General features: G+C 48.2%; 1 protein-coding gene across 2 annotated transcripts in view; it reads right to left on the bottom strand.

Annotated features, from left to right (window-relative positions):
- Cdc42bpb (CDC42 binding protein kinase beta) overlaps positions 1-10,031 on the bottom strand; it is an 82,371-nt gene extending 72,340 nt beyond the window's left edge. Inside the window, exon 1 of one of the 2 annotated variants that reach the window (XR_007978270.1) lies at positions 9,467-10,031. Coding sequence is in view for 1 of the 2 variants with exons in the window: in XM_052184983.1 (XP_052040943.1) it covers positions 9,467-9,641 (175 nt within the window). In the remaining variant the exon portion in view is untranslated. The remainder of the gene's footprint in view (positions 1-9,466) is intronic. The other variant, XM_052184983.1, reaches the window with a different exon arrangement.
- Positions 10,032-15,696: the final 5,665 nt, after the last annotated feature.

The following is a 15,696-nucleotide window of genomic DNA, read 5'->3' as shown; positions in this document are numbered from 1 at the left end:
ACGGGGAAGTGCTCTCTCTATTCATCATCTCCATAACCCCACCCCAGCCCTGCCACACCCTAGTTCTTAAAAGCGGGATAAACGCTTCTGAGCTTGCTGGTGATACAGAGTTCCAATCAGACAACACACAGTCAGAAAGACAGTCCAAAGCTCCAGATGTGGAAAATTTTCTTCTCCAAAGACCTCAGAACAGACAAACCCTGGGACTGGAGAAAATTCGTGCAGAACCTGGGGGACCCTAGTCCACGGGTAGTCCGGCAACACAGTAAGACCTGTCTGAGGAAGGGGGCGCAGAGGTGCATAAGGTGCACTGTTCATGCCTGAGGACCTGCTCTGATCAATCTCGATTGCAGCATCTATGCAAAAGCCACCCTGGCCTGTCTGTAACCCAGCGTGGGGCAGCAGACAGGCACATCCTCAGAGCTCACTGGACAACCAGTCTAGCAGTCTGTGAGTTTCAGGTTCAGTAAAGACACAGTTTCAAAAGATAAGGTGGAGAACAACAGGAGAACAATACCCAGTATCTACTTGTGTACTCTGCGTAGGCCCATGTTCACATATGCACACCGCCCAGGTACAGACATGTACACATACCACACACAGAGAAAGAAACAAGAATGAAAGAAGACAATGTCTGCATGCAACTATGTGCATAAGTCAATTAAGACATAAAAATACATTTAAAAGCTATCGCCAACATAAAGTAAAAACAAGATGCTAGCTATCAAAGAAATACTAAAGAAGAGACAGGAGTGGGCACCACGGAAACAGGCTGCAAAGGGGACAAAACTGAATGTCCTCACTCCAATGCACAAAACGGAGAACCCAGGGACAGAAAGCCAGGGAGCCACAGTCCCTCAGAGACCAAGGAGCCAAGATGCCCTCCAGACAACACTTCACAGCAACATATCCCACAGCCTCCTCCGTGGGCCAGCAACAGAAGCAGGGGCACTTCACACAGCTCACGGAGGTCCTTTCCATCCTCTCAGCCCATGGCCCGGCAGGCTGTCAGCCCAGCTGGGAGGGCTGGGCAGACACTGCGTTCCTCAGTTTTTAGGCAGATCAAGTTTCAAACATTTACCTCTGATGAACTCTCTCTCTCAGGAAGCTACTCAAAAAAAAAAAAAAACAAAAAAAACAAAAAACAAAAACAAAAAACAAAAACCCTACTCCTTTAAAGGGAAAAGACACACAGGGTCCAGGGGGAACGAATGAAGGAGAAACAAAAGCAATAATCCCCACTAAAGCCAGGTGTGCAGTGCGCTCAGGGGACAGCCTGGCCGGCCTGCCACCCAGCCACCCAGCTGCACTAGAACGCTGAGGCCAGCCTGAGCTTGTGTATCAAGTTCCAGGCCAATCTCAAATCTTCCTCACCTCCTAAGAGAGAGAAAGCCCATTAGAAATCAAAAGAAATCGATGGATAGCAGCTCAGTAGAAACCTAAAAAAATCAACCTAAATGAAGCAGAAACATGGAAGGTTCTAGAAGAAACAGGACTGGCAGACTCCGCGAGGCATGTGACTACACTGGAGTTCTGTGTGAAGAACCTCTCAGGAAGACAGGCATGGTAGCACATGCCTTTAGTGCCAGCACTCTGGAGGCAGAGGCAGGAGGAGCTCTGTGAGTGCAAGGCCAGCCCGGGCTCCGTGGCCAGCTCAGAGATAGTCAGGGCCACACAGTGGGATCGTGCTTCAAGTAAGTAAAAAAAAACAAAAATAAAAACAAAAACAAAAACAAATAAGTAAAAAACCTAGTGTGAAATTCAGGTCTGTTCACTGAGACTCAAGCTAAAGGGCAAAGAATTTATTCCAATCACATAAAAAAAAAATCCTCAGAAAAGACGTCCAAGTGAAGTCTTTATGGGTTAGCTGTGATAATCTTCACTAACCTCTTGGTAAGTGGCAACACTGAATATCAACGTAAGCCAAACTATGTAGCAGTATTTGGAAAAAGAGACTGAAGACAAAGGCTGTCTCTGGGTGGAGCCAGGAACTGCTAATAAGCAGCCCAACATGAGAGCCTTCTCCATAGTGACACCCACCCCACTGCCCAAGACAGGGAAGGGCCCACTGCCTGATGAGGGGGCTGCAACCGGGAGGGCCCACATCAGACGGTTTTAAGGTGCATGGGTGTTTCTTTAAGGTGCATGGGTATTTCGATTGCATGTGTATCTGAACAGCACACAGGTGGCGGTACCCTCAGAGGCCAGGAGAGGGCGTCAGGCCTGCTGGAGAACTGCAGTTACAGGTGGTTATTACAGGCCACCGTGTGGATGCTGGGAACGAAGCCCGGGGCTTCTGGAAGACCTGCCAGTGCTCTAACCACTAATCTCATCTCCTCAGCCTCCTGGCCACTTCTAAGAACCTGCTGTCCTACTAGCCCTGGACCTTGACACCCCAGTCTTAGAGTTTTGTATCCCCATGTTCCTCTCCAGGCTGGCAGTGTGGTGTGATCCTAACTTACAGGCAGATAAAGGTCACGGTCTGAGGCGGAGGCAGCAAAGGCCTGCCGTTTTGTTTCAATTCCACGGCGCTACAAAAATGTGTCACAGTAATAAAGGTAAATTTAAATGTACAGAAAGCCACTCCAAAGTGTTTAACAAAAAATGCTGTTAAATTTAACTACCAAAACTAGGATTACTAGGATCCTTTTGTCCACTTTGATCTCTAGCGCTGGGCTGAGGGTTTAGAAAGGCTCCACTATGAAGCCTGGCAGGAATTTCTAAAGGAAAAAGCAATGAATGAAAAGCAGAGTGAGCCTGGTGGGAGGCAGTGGTTCTCGGGTCACCTGAGTTCAAGGCCAGCCTGGTCTACAAAGCAAATTCCAGGACAGCTAGGGCTGTTACACGGAGAAACAAAACAGAAAGAAAGGCAGACAGGCAGGCAGACAGACAGACAGGCAGGCAGACTGAAACTGATCCCGCGGATCCCTCGGAGGCTTTGAACATGGGGAAAGCACCCACTTACATCTGGGGGTCAAGAGCTTCAATTAGGCCAGCGCTAAAGGAGAAACAAAGAGAAAGCCAAAGTCAACCAGCAACAGGCAGCCAGGAAGACCAAGGATGACTGTAGTCCTCAGGGAAGAGACACACATGGGTAGATGCTGCCTCAGAAATAGATGAAATGTTTAGAACCGGTTTACTAAGAGAGGATCATGGAATAGGGTGGGTCCCGTGGCGTCTAAAAATTCCCATCCCAGAGATCACAGAAATCATGGGTTAGATGTTAGAAGTCACCTGCATGGGAGGAGCTTACACGGTCTCCAAAGGGGCCCGGATCCAAGAACAGAATTTGAATAAAATAATTCTAAATTTCTGAATTTTCAACACATTCCTAAGAACAGAAAAATAAACCAAAGTTCCCTATAACCTTTTCTTGGACAGTGTTCATCTAAAAACAATTGCCGGCCAACAAATGACACAACCCAAAAACTAAGGGTCAACACAGACTTGTTTGGAATCAAACTTAGAGAATAAGCTCTTCTTCGTAGATTTGTGTTCTGTTTGTACATGTAAGGTTTTCTGGTAGATTTTAAATTAAAAAAATTGTGAAAAAAGTTACTATATGGGAGCTGAGGCTATCGCCTCTTCCAAAACAAGGAAGAGAACTGTTTTAAATATACCACACTCAGAGCTTTCTTCTCAGGAAGACTGCGTTCCTCAGTTCCCAGTCTTCATCAGTAGGGACGGTGTGTGAGCTCAGAACACCTGAGGAAATCTTAAGGCCCCGTTGTTACACACTATCCTAAGAATCTGAGAATAAAACCTCAGTAACAGCTGGCCTGATGACCAGTGTCTGTGATTCCAGGACTTGGAAGACAGAGGCCAGAGATTAAAAGTTCAAGGTCATCTCTGGCTACACAGAATTCTAGGGCAGCCTGGATTACATAAAACTCTGACTCAAAATAAGTAAAAATTAAAAGTAAGTCAGAGCCAGTGAGACTGCTCAGAGTGTATAAAGGCCCTTACCACCAGGTCTGTGAAGATCCTGTATTTATTTACTTCCCAAAGCCCAGAAAGATTCATTCACTCACACAGTCTTCTGACATCCACACAGGAACTGAGGCACACTCACCAGCCACATACAAAGCAACATCCTTTAAAACACATCAATTATAAAACATTAAGGTGGAGAGGGACCCAATATGTATCTTGTCACAAGGTTCAAATAAGACTACTTGGTTATGCTGTTTTGATTTTTAAAAGATTTTTCGCCCCAGGGTCTCACTTAGCGACCTTGAACTAGGTATGTAGCCAAGGATAACCTTGAGTTCAGATCTTCCTGCCTCCAGCTCCAAGTCAAATTTATACCCGGGATTAGAAACTGAACCCAGAGCTGGAGAGAGATGGCTTAGTGGCTAAGAGCACTGGCTGCTCTTCTAAAGGCCCTGAGTTCAATTCCCAGCAACCACATGGTGGCTCACAACCATCTGTAATGGGATCCGATGCCCTCTTCAGGTGTGTCTGGAAATAGCTACAGTGTACTCATGTAACTAAACCTTTAAAAAAAAAATTTTTTTTTAAAACTTAAAAAAAAAAAAAAGAAAGAAAGAAAAAAAAAGAAAAGAAAAGTAAGTAAGTGGTGCTGGAGCCGTGGCTTAGCCAGTAAGGACACCGGCTACAGATCCTAAGGACCCGGTTCAAATCCCAGCCACTGCTTGACGGCTCACAGCCGTCTGCACTATAACATTGTGTTTTCTTTAGGTCAGACAGTGATGGCATATGCCTTTTATCCCAGCACTTGGAAGGCAGAGGCAGGTGAATTTCTCAGTTCGAGGCCAGCCTGGTCTACAAAATAAGTTCCAGGACAGGCAGGGCTACACAGAGAAACCCTGTCTAGAAAAAACAAAAAAAAAAAGAAAGAAAAGAAAAGAAAAGAAAAGAAAAAGAAACTGAACCCAGAGTTTGTACATGCTAGGCAAATGCTCTACCAAGTAACCTAAATCCTTATCCAGATTTTAATTTCTTAAAAATAAACAAGTAGGGGCTGGAAAGATGGCTCAGCTGTTATGAGCACTGACTGCTCTTCTGAAAGTACTGAGTTCAAATCCCAGCAACCACATGGCGGCTCACAACTATTCATAATGAGATCTGACGCCCTCTTCTGGTGTGTCTGAAGATAACTACAGTGTACTTACATATAATAAATAAATGAACCTTTAAAAAAATAAACAAGTAAATGAAAAGCCTATATTTGGGCTCATCTATTAATTAATAGATTAATTAACATTATCAGTCTCAAAACCTTCTTTCGGGGCCAGTGCAGTGTTTTCAGCAGGTACTGGTGCTGCTCACTAGCAAACCCGATAACTTGAGTTTGCTCTCCAGAACTCACGCAGTGGAAGGGCAGAGTTCATCCCTAGAAGCTGTTGTTTGACCTCCACACACGGTGGCCCACATACATACTCACAAAATATATAAAATTTAAAAGTTCTTTCTTCTCGGTAACAAAAACTACACTGGATCTTCTTAGCCCATGTTAGTGTTTGGAATTAAGTCTTGCCCGCTTACAGGTGGATGTCTAGACAAGCATCCTGGACACCAGACTCCCCAGCAAGAGGCTGAGAGGGAGGAGGGGGAGAAGGAGGGAGAGGAGGAGGGGGCAGGAGAGGACCTGCCTGCCACCCTGCAGCAGGCTCAGTTCCCTAAGCTACCCTTGAGCACCATGCAGAGAGCAATTCACCACACAGGATAAGCTTCCGAGGAGGAGACCGCAGCACCCTGACTGAGAACTCTTCAACTGCGATTCTGTGTGGAGATGTGTGGCCCACACTGCGATGCTGGCTGGCTCGTTTGCTTTTCAGTCCTCACAGCGGCGCGAGGACACAGACTGGCCTGTTAATGTTTAATTGTTTCCACTGTCTATCTCATGCCTTGTGCTCAGCGTCAGTGCACGCGTTAAGGAGATACTTATAAAATAGAAATTATGTTAGCCTATGTTTTTAATCACACAACCTCCAGCATTTCCTTCCAAATTTAGAGCTTGTTAAAAGACCTGTTTCCCAAATCTCTAGTTTTAAAAAGTATTTTCATGTTCCACAGATGACTTATCCACAGAAACCGTGAGCCGCCGGGCGTTTTGAGATACTTGGTGCCATCCTGTCTTACCACCTGCCTCACACTGGTGGTGAGACAAAGCAGTTAGTGCGATGGGTGAAGTGACTGAGTATAAAGTGCTGGCCGCCACGCCTGACTGACTACCGTGCCCAGGATGCTCACAGTGGAGAGGGGTGACTCCCGCTAGATGCCACACATGCACTAGAGTACACATGCCTGTGCACGCACAGATTTTTTTTTTTAAAGCAAATTGAAAGATGAATCAAACCTTAAGAGCATTGGCTGCTCTTCTAGAGGATCCAGGTTCAATTCCCAGCACCCACAGGACAACTCACAACTATCTGTTAAGTCAGTCCCAGGGCTTTTGACGCCCTCTTCTGGTCTCTGAGGGTACTGCATTGCATGGAGTGCATATATGTACATACAGGGGAAACGCTCATACATGAAAAAAATTTTAAAAATATATTAAAGAAATTAAAAACAAACCTGCTTGCTGGATGTGGCGTCACATGCCTTCAATCCCAGCACTCTATAGAGGCAGAGGCAGGCGGACCTCTGAAAACCAAGTCTTGAATAAACAAAAGAAAGAGGAGAAGGAGGAGGTAGGAGGGGGAGAAGGATAAAAAGCTTAGCTCTATTCATTAAAGGGTTAAACACCCCAAGAGAAGATACCCAGGACTGAGGCCAGCTGGGGCTTCAGACAGAGATGCTTTCAAAGATTACACTTGAACTACAAAAAACCTCCGTATGTGAAAACACATTTTTATATAAAGAGAAAAAGACAAAGAGAAAAGACAGCACGTTGGGGTGTCTATATTTACTACCGTTTGCCAGTGGAAACTTTAAAGTGTTTCATATGCTGCGCTTCAAATGGCTTCTAATTTACATTTTAGGAAGCACACATACAAGGCACGGCATTTCCAACTTTTAATCACGGTCCGGAATTTCATGGAGGAAACCAATCAGATGATAAACATAACCAAAGGCAAAGTGAGGACACCCTGGATGACGCATGCAACACGAACAGGGTGGCCACAGGGACCTGGGAACGACCTTAACAACTTGAAAACTTTTCTTTACTTTTATTTTCTAAATTTCTCAAAGATTTCCCTTAAATTTCTTCAGGGATGAATTGGCTGTCTCCCTTCCTAAGTTCCAAGAACCTACCTGCTGGTCACTAGAGACTGGCTAAGACCTGCATGGTGGGGCAAACCGGCTCTCAGAGGCTTCCAAACAGGCGGAGTGAGGTCAGGTTAGTGCTCTAGAATGGTCTTATGAGAAAGACCATTCTTGTGCCAGGCAGTGGTGGCGCACACCTTTAATTCCAACACTTGGGAGACAGAGGCAGGCGGATTTCTGGGTTGGAGGCCAGCCTGGTCTACAGAGTGAGTTCCAGGACAGCCAGGGAGAAACCCTCGGGGAAAAAAAAAACCAAACAACAACAAAAAGACCATTCTTTGTCTTGCCACCAAACACCTACACATTGACGGCATATGTCTTTCCCGGTTAAAACCTCGCACATGGGGATATATGTCAGAGGACCTGGCAGTCTAAACCATGGTACTATTTCATTAAAATTCTATCTTGTATGTAAAAACATTCCGATCTGTAATTTGGTTTTTGTTGTTCCGGGACACTCTCAGATACCCCATGCTGGCTTCACACTCACAATGCAGTTGAGGCTAGCCTTCAATACTCAGCCTTCTGTCTCTGCCTCCCAAATGCTATGATAACAAATGGGTGCCATCCCAGCTGGGTTGCTCTTAATTAATAGCTTAGAGCAGGAACTAAGAGGATAAGTTATTTGTAATCACAATTGCCAAGAGCCAAAACACAATCTTAAAACTATGTCTACACTACAGCACACAGCTTCTGTTTAGATTTGGAGAGGTCAAATATTACAAAATCTGCCCTCTTCACAAGCCAAGCAGAGCGTCCTCCTGGGAAGTGCACCCTGCCTTCTGGCACATCCAGTCCTGGTGCCTCCCAGGTCCCAGGCCAGAGGACACCTGGACCACACCTCCTCAGCTCTCTCTGCCCGATCACTCACGCTGGCACCCAGCTGAGCCTGACTGTGGAAGTGCCTAGATCTCAAGCTCCAATGCTAAGGAGGGCAAGTCCAATGCTGAGAAGTCTCAGATTGCAGCGTGCTTTAACTAAAGACCTCACTTTCAAAGCAACTCTGAAGTCAGTTCACTATCCAACTGGAAATTGTGTCACTGATAGTCCAGAAAGCCAGTGTTCTCAACTAAGGGCTCAGCCTTCCATGTGACCAAGAGCGGAGGCCCCTCACAACCAAGGCCCTTGCCCCCTCCAGCTGCTCTCAAGCATCTGCAGCAACATCTCACTGAGCAGCAACCCGGCAGAAGCCCTCTTAAAACAAGTGATATTTAAGTCCTACACACAGCTCTAGATTCCGGTCGACAGTGTGAGAGGAGGAGGCCTCCCTGTGGAACACATTTGTTTCCTCGGGTAAATATCAACTTTATCCGTCCCAAAGATTAGAAATGACTGGTTCAAACTGCACAGTCTTAGCCCAGTGACGAAGGCAACCACGGACAAGATTTACAAAGTGGACCTGAACCTAAGCCACACTTCCTCCTCCTCAGTCCTTGTGAGGGCACTGGGGGTCTTAAGGGGAAATTACTGTTGGGTTGGTTGAAACCTTACTCTTTAACCTGTGTTGGGAACTGTCAATGAATGACTTAATCAAGCATTTGTCTTAATAAAGCACAATAGGTTATCCGCCCTATGGTTACTGCATTAGATCCCTAAATGAACAGAATACCCAGGATCAGATGAAGAAGTTTTCAAGCGACAGTTGTAGCTGCGCTCCCCCCTCCAACATACACACACCCCGAAATGTTTCGAGTCTGACACGATTACAATTCGGGAGTCGGGGAGGGGTGAGTGGGTGGGCTTTTGCATGGTGTATCTGAAATAAAGCCTTTAACATTTAAAAAAAATCGCTTGGACGTGCTAAAAGAAAGGGATATTGGGGCGGTGGACATCGAGGGAAGGTGGACCGGCTGTCACCTGGGTGGAGCCCTAGGGGCTGGGCTCTAGGACGATGCATTCGGAAGGCCCACCGATCAGGGGCGGGGGGTGAGAAGATGCAAAAGGTCCAGGGTCTGCCCTCCCACCCGGCAGAGTCTAGGGTTGGGAGGGGTAGCTCCAGGCCCGACTCTGGACCCCAAAGGCTAGTCCGGGGCGGGGGCAGGGCGGATATCCCAGGGAGCGCTGCAGGAAATGATATCCAGACTCAGAGGGTGGGTCTAGGAAGCGGCCAGGGCGATGGCCGGGAGTGGGGGGAGTGCGAACGGAGGATGTGGCTCCGGAGCGCAGGACCAGGGAGGCCCGGCGCGGGTGCGAGAAGTGAGAGGCGCAGGGGGGTGAGCGGCACCTTACTCACCCCACTCGAGGAACTCCGCCACATACTTGTCGCGGCGCAGCGCCGAGTGGCTGCACTCGGTGTAAAGGCACACCAGCACGTCCAGCAGCGTCTCCACGCTCAGGGCGCTCTCATTGCGCCACGGCCCGTCCAGGAGCAGCTGCTCCAGCTTCTTGAGCCGCACCTTGGCCGACATGGTGCCGCGCGGCCCGCTCCCCACGCGCCGGCCTCTCTCCGCCCGTGCGCCCCGGCGTCAGAGGCAGCACTCCCCGGCCCAGCGGCGGTGCACGCCGGCGTCCAGTAGCCGCTCAGTCCTTGTCGTCGCAGCCCGGCCTAGGCCGACATCTTGGGCTCCGTCCCGGCGGCACCGAGTCTGGGGCACCGGGCCCCGCGGGTCCATGGGCCGGTCTCCTCCCCTAGGCGCCGCCCGCACGCCCGCACGCCGTCCCCGCCCTCAGCGCCTGGCCGCGCCCTCGCGCGCGCCGTCACCGACCCGGACCGCAGCGGAGCCCAGCACCGCGTAAACCCGGCCGGCGCCCGAGCCCCGACCTCAGCCCGGCCGGCCGCCCAGCCCGCGACCTGCAAGCCAACCAGGGCGCGGCCAACGCGGCGCAGCCAACCACCGCGGGGCCGACCGCCGCCGCTCTGACCTCAGCGCGACGCCCCGCCCTCGGCCCGCGGCGATCAGCCGCTCTTTGGGCCTCGCGGTTCGCCGTAGGGATGGTGTGGGGCGGGGTGTCCAGTGCGAAACCGAGATTGCGGGTGGCGCACGCGCACAGGAACGCAGGCGGGGCGCCGAGCCGTGCTGTGTGTGCCCTGGGTCTCGTGGTTCGGCTCTGTTCCCGGGCCTGCGGACCGACCCTGGTGGCCTCGTGAGGCAGCTCTCTGGCGCGGCCCTGGGAGCATTACTGCTGGGTTTCGGTTGAGCTCGTCAGAGCTGTGGACAGACCGTGCCCTGTGCCCGAGTGCGCACGCGAGACGCGGGTGGGGCACCTGCCGGGAGTCTCGGGGATCTGCTGGACGTGCGCTCCCCACTGGGCACGCGCCACTGGGGATGCGCAGTGCCCTGCCTCGCCGGTTCAGATTCTAACCCCCGACTGATTATTAGGGTGTCGACCTGGTGCGGGGGAGTAGACTGTTGTGTCCAGGCGAGTCCCCGCTTTTACTCGGTTCGGCGGCTGGGAAGGTTGATGTAAAATCAACCCTTACGACAAACCCCCAGCCTCCGCAGAGGAGGAGCCCTTTGTGGACCCCAAGGTTGCTTCAAAAGAATGGGGGCTTGTGGTGCAGCAGAGGAGGGGCAGGTGGGGTTTGGAAGCCGGAAGCTGAGAGGAACCTGAGGCAAAGCGCTGGGTGGAAAACCGAATGGCGACTCCAGCGCAGGAAGCCACTGAAGGGTCCCTGGCAGCTAGGAATGATGGATGATTTGGTTAGGGTTTCGAAGCACATACGCCTCCAAACGCCTCAAAATTCACTCGCGTTAAGATGTATATGTATCTAGCTTTTTTTTTTTTTTTTAAACGCTGGCAAAATAGCCCTGTATAGTAGGTTGGCCAGAGCGAACCCTTGCCAGACCTTCGTTATTGTGAGGAAATCTACACACATATAAAGTATATTCACGAGGTTACTGCAGTGTATGATGCCCAGTTTTTAAAACTTAAAATGAAGACCCAACAAAATTGTCCTACCCAAAACCAAAGTTTAACCTCTGTTAGTAGGACAAAGACCCAAAGTAGTCTGACCAAACAACTGTGGTTTTTTATTAAAAATTATTTTTAATTTTTATTAGATATAGTCTTTATTAACATTTCAAATGTCCCCTTTCCTGATTCTCCCCTCCCCCGAAAATCCTATAAGCCATCTCCCTTTCACCAATCAACCCTCCCCCCTCCATTCCCTGTCCTGGTATTCCTCTACACATCAAGTCTTTCCAGGACCAAGGGCCTCTCCTAACAAGACCATCCTCTGCTGCCTATGTGTCTGGGGCCATGGGTAACTCCATGTGTACTGTTTGGGTGATGGTTTTGTCCCTGGGAGCTCTGGGAGTCCTGGGTGACTCATTGTTGTTCCTCCTGTTGCACTGCAAACCCCTTCAGCTCCTTGGGTCCTTTCTCTAGCTTCCCCAATGGGGACCCTGTGCTCAGTTCAATGCCTGGCTGAGGGTGTCCTCCTCTGTATTTGTCGTGCACTAGGAGAGCCTTCCAAGTGATAGCTATATCTGGCTAGCCAGCACTTGTGGCCATCCACAATAGTGTCTGGGTTTTATAACTGTATATGGGATGGATCCCTAGGTGGGGCAGTCTCTGGATGGTCTTTCCCTTGGTCTTTCCCTCAGACTCTGCTCAACCTTTTGTCTCTGTGTCTCCTTCTGTGGGTATTTTTCCCCTTTCTACAAAGGACCCAAGGATCCATACTTTGTTCTTCCTCCTTCTTGGGCATCATTTGATATGTGAATTGTGTCTTGGGTATTCCAAGCTTCTGGGCTAATATCCACTCATCAGTGAGTGCATACCATGTGTGTTATTTTGTGATCCTCATTCAGGATGATATTTTCCAGTTCCATCTATTTGTCTAAGAATTTCATGAATTCATTGTTTTTAATGGCCGAATAGTACTCCATTGTGTATATATACCACATTTTCTGTATCCATTCCTCCATTGAGGGACATCTGGATTCTTTCCAGCTTCTGGCTATTATAAATAAGGCTGCTATGAACATAGTGGAGCATGTGTCCTTATTTCATGCTGGAGAATCCTCTAAGTATATGCTCAGGAGTGGTATAGTGGGGTCCTCCAGTAGTATTTTGCCCAGTTTTCTGAGGAACCCCAAACTGATTTCCAGAGTGGTTGTACCAGCTTACATGCCCACCAGCAGTGGAGAAGTGTTCCTCTTTCTCCGCATCCTCATCAACACCTGCTCTCTCCTGAGTTTTTTATCTTAGCCATTCTGACTAGTGTGAGGTGAAATCTCAGGGTGGTTTTGATTTGCATTTTCCTGATGACTAAGGATGTTGAACATTTCTTTAGGTGCTTCTAGCCATTCGATATTCCTCAGGTGAAAATTCTTTGTTTAGCTCTGTACCCCATTTTTAATAGGGTTATTTGGTTCTCTGGGGTCTAACTTCTTGAGTTCGTTGTATATATTGCATATTAGCCCTCTATCGGATATAAGATTGGTAAAGCTCTTTTCCCAGTTTGTCAATTGCTGTTTTGTCCTTTTGATGGTGTCCTTTGCCTTACAGAAACTTTGTAATTTTATGAGGTCCCATTTGTCAATTCTTGATCTTAGAGCATAGGCTATTAGTGTTCTGTTCAGGAAATTTTCCCCTGTGCCCATGTCCTCAAGGCTCTTCCCCAGTTTCTTTTGTATTAGTTTTAGTATTTTTTTTATTTTATTTTACTTTACTTTACTTTACTTTATTTTATTTTATTTTATTTTATTTTATTTTATTTTATTTTATTTTATTTTTTTGCCTGGCAGCCCCCATGCTTCCTCTTTGAGCCATAAGTGTCCCAGGAGAGAGTGTCTTCTCTGGCTGCTCTCCCCACTGTCACCCCTAGGTTGCTGCTTCTGGATTATTTAACCCCTCCGAATTAGGATTTTGCACTTGCCCCTCTGTACCAGTCTGAGGTGCCTTTTCCAGCCACCGTTAGTGTGTCTGCTCTGCCCAGATCTGTTTCCCCATTGTCTTTTAGGATGCCTTATACCTCTGGGGCAGATCAGACCCTGGCATACTCTGGAGGCTTCCTTTGAATTTGAAACAGCGGTCCACGTGGGGCTTGTTGCTCAGTCGCCCAGTATAATAAATAAATAAATAAATAAATAAATAAATAAATAAATCAAATTTAAAAATCTACCTGTAGTCAGTTTCCCCTGGTGTAGCAGAGTGAGCTATTTCCTGTCAGTTTGGGAACGGGTTTGAGTTGCCGCCCACGGAGCACTTGGCCCCTCGCCCTGGTCACATCTTCTCTTACTTTGGCGGCTGCTGTTGGAGCATGAGGGTTAATATTTTAGAAAACAGAACGTCTGTGACCAACAGGCTCAAGGGTGAGAGAGGCTTGGATGCTGGCTCTTGGCGGAGGGAGCCTAGCTACATGTCTTCTTTGGCATCTACGATTCAAGCCACAAGCAAACACGTGGTCCAGAGTTGGGGACAGGTTCTCAAGCATTCGCCATGATAATCTACATAGGCAGTCTGGAGGATTAGCTCTCAGAGCCTGAGAATTCTACATCTGCATAGATGATGTCTAAATAAATGGCGGTAGTTCGATGCCAATACAACCTTATTTACAGAAGCTGGTGGTTTATAGGGCTGCAGTTTGCCGACTCCTGCTTTACAGCAGAAGTGTGACAGTGGGATTTTAGGCTCAGAGCCTCAACCCTTGCTTCAGAAAGAAGGATCTGGCTACGGGAAACACAGTTTCCATTTCTCTTTAAATCAGTGTGAGAAAGGAACTTGCAGTATGTGCCGGAAAGTATCTTTTCAAATCACTAAGAACATCAGGAGATAATCCCAAAGAGAAAGGAACAAATAATGGGGACAATAAGAAAACACAAAGAATTAATAGACAAAGAATTTGCTTGATCTAGCTGGTGTTACAAACAAAAAACAAAAATGTGTGCTTCCAGGCAAGGTGGAATGGGCCATGATGGTTCACACCTTAATTCCTACATTCAGTAGACGAAGGCTAGAAGGTGACTGGGAGTTCTAGGCCAGCTTGGACTACAGAGTGAGACCTGGCTCAAGCGTCTGAGGGAGGGGAGATGTGGTTTAGTTGGGACAGTGTCTAGCATGAGTTTCTGACCGCGGCACTGTAAAATATCAGACATGGTGGCACAGGCCTATGATCCCATAATCCCAGCGCTATGGAGACAGGCAGAAGGATCCTCCTTTGCTATTTCAAGCTCAAAGAAAAATTATGTGAGACCCTATCTCAAAATTATATATATATATATATATATATATATATATATATATATATATATATATAATGTATGTATGTGTATGTATCAAGGGGTGACAAGGATCAGAGTTAGTTTTCTACCTGAGAAAAAAATAGACCGAATACATAAAATAAGGAATCCTGTCATAGTGAAAATAGGAGAACATGGCAGTGACCCCCTGACATACAAGTGCTCAGAAATGTATAGTCTGGCCCAGCCAGCCAGGGAAGTGAGAAGGAGCTCAGAACTCCCCAAGGCAGGAAGACAGCCACACTGCTCAGGGCAGCACGGTGCAGGGGTGCTCTGCAAAGTCCCCTCAGGAGTCCAGCAGCCCACTAACAGGACCAGGACCGGGGAAAGAGGCTCCAGGAAGATTCGAGGAATAGTATCTGGTGCGCACAAAGACACAAAGATAATGTTTCCCACAAGCCAGGCTACAGAACCCCATAGCTGACAGACACCGGATGGGATCCCCAGGAAGGCTGGCGTTTACTGTATTGTCAGCTTTCTGTCGTTGTGACGAAAATGGCTCAGAGTTGCGGAAACTGCATTCCGTGACCACATGGCTCTTGTTTCTAGGCCTGTGCTGAAGCAGACTATCGTGGCAATGTCACAGAGCAGAGAAACAACCTTTACATGACGTAGACCCGGAGGCGGGGAGAGGAGAGAGCCACGGTCCTAGACTCCCCTCCATGGGCATGCGCACACTGCTGCCTTCCATCGTCTCCCACTAGGGCCACCTGCTACGGAGCAGGCGTTCCCTGTGAGCCTTTGGGGAAGAAGTTACCCTACACCGTAGAGGTGGATCAGCCTTGGAGGTGGGATGTCCACTTCCAGACATCCAGGCACTTCCCCTAGACTTACTCCTAGATGACTCTTTGGGGCTTCGCTTCGTGTAGAGCAATAGCCTAGCAAGTGTGTGAGACCCTGAGTTCAGTCCAAGCGAGGCAGAGAAGGGACTGCCTGAGCGCTCTTCCATGTCTGCCTAATCACTAAAAAAATGACAAAATACTATCAGACTCCCTCCAAATAATTTCACTTCATCCCAGAACAAAAGCCACAAAACCTTTTTTTTTGTTTGTTTGTTTTTTGTTTTTTGGAGACAGGGTTTCTCTGTGTAGCCCTGGCTGTTCTGGAACTCACTCTGTAGACCAGGCTGGCCTCGAACTCAGAAATCTGCCTGCCTCTGCGTCCCAAAGTACTGGGATTACAGGCGTTCGCCACCACTGCCCCGCAAGCCACAAAACTTTTATTGGAGGCAAAAATCCTCAACATCCCAAATGACAAAATTATGTCTGGTATCCGG

This window comes from Apodemus sylvaticus, chromosome 6 (assembly GCF_947179515.1).
Source record: "Apodemus sylvaticus chromosome 6, mApoSyl1.1, whole genome shotgun sequence".
NCBI lineage: Eukaryota > Metazoa > Chordata > Mammalia > Rodentia > Muridae > Apodemus > Apodemus sylvaticus.
The sequence above is the reverse complement of the archived record's forward strand: the minus strand, read 5'-3'. Positions and strand labels throughout refer to the sequence as shown.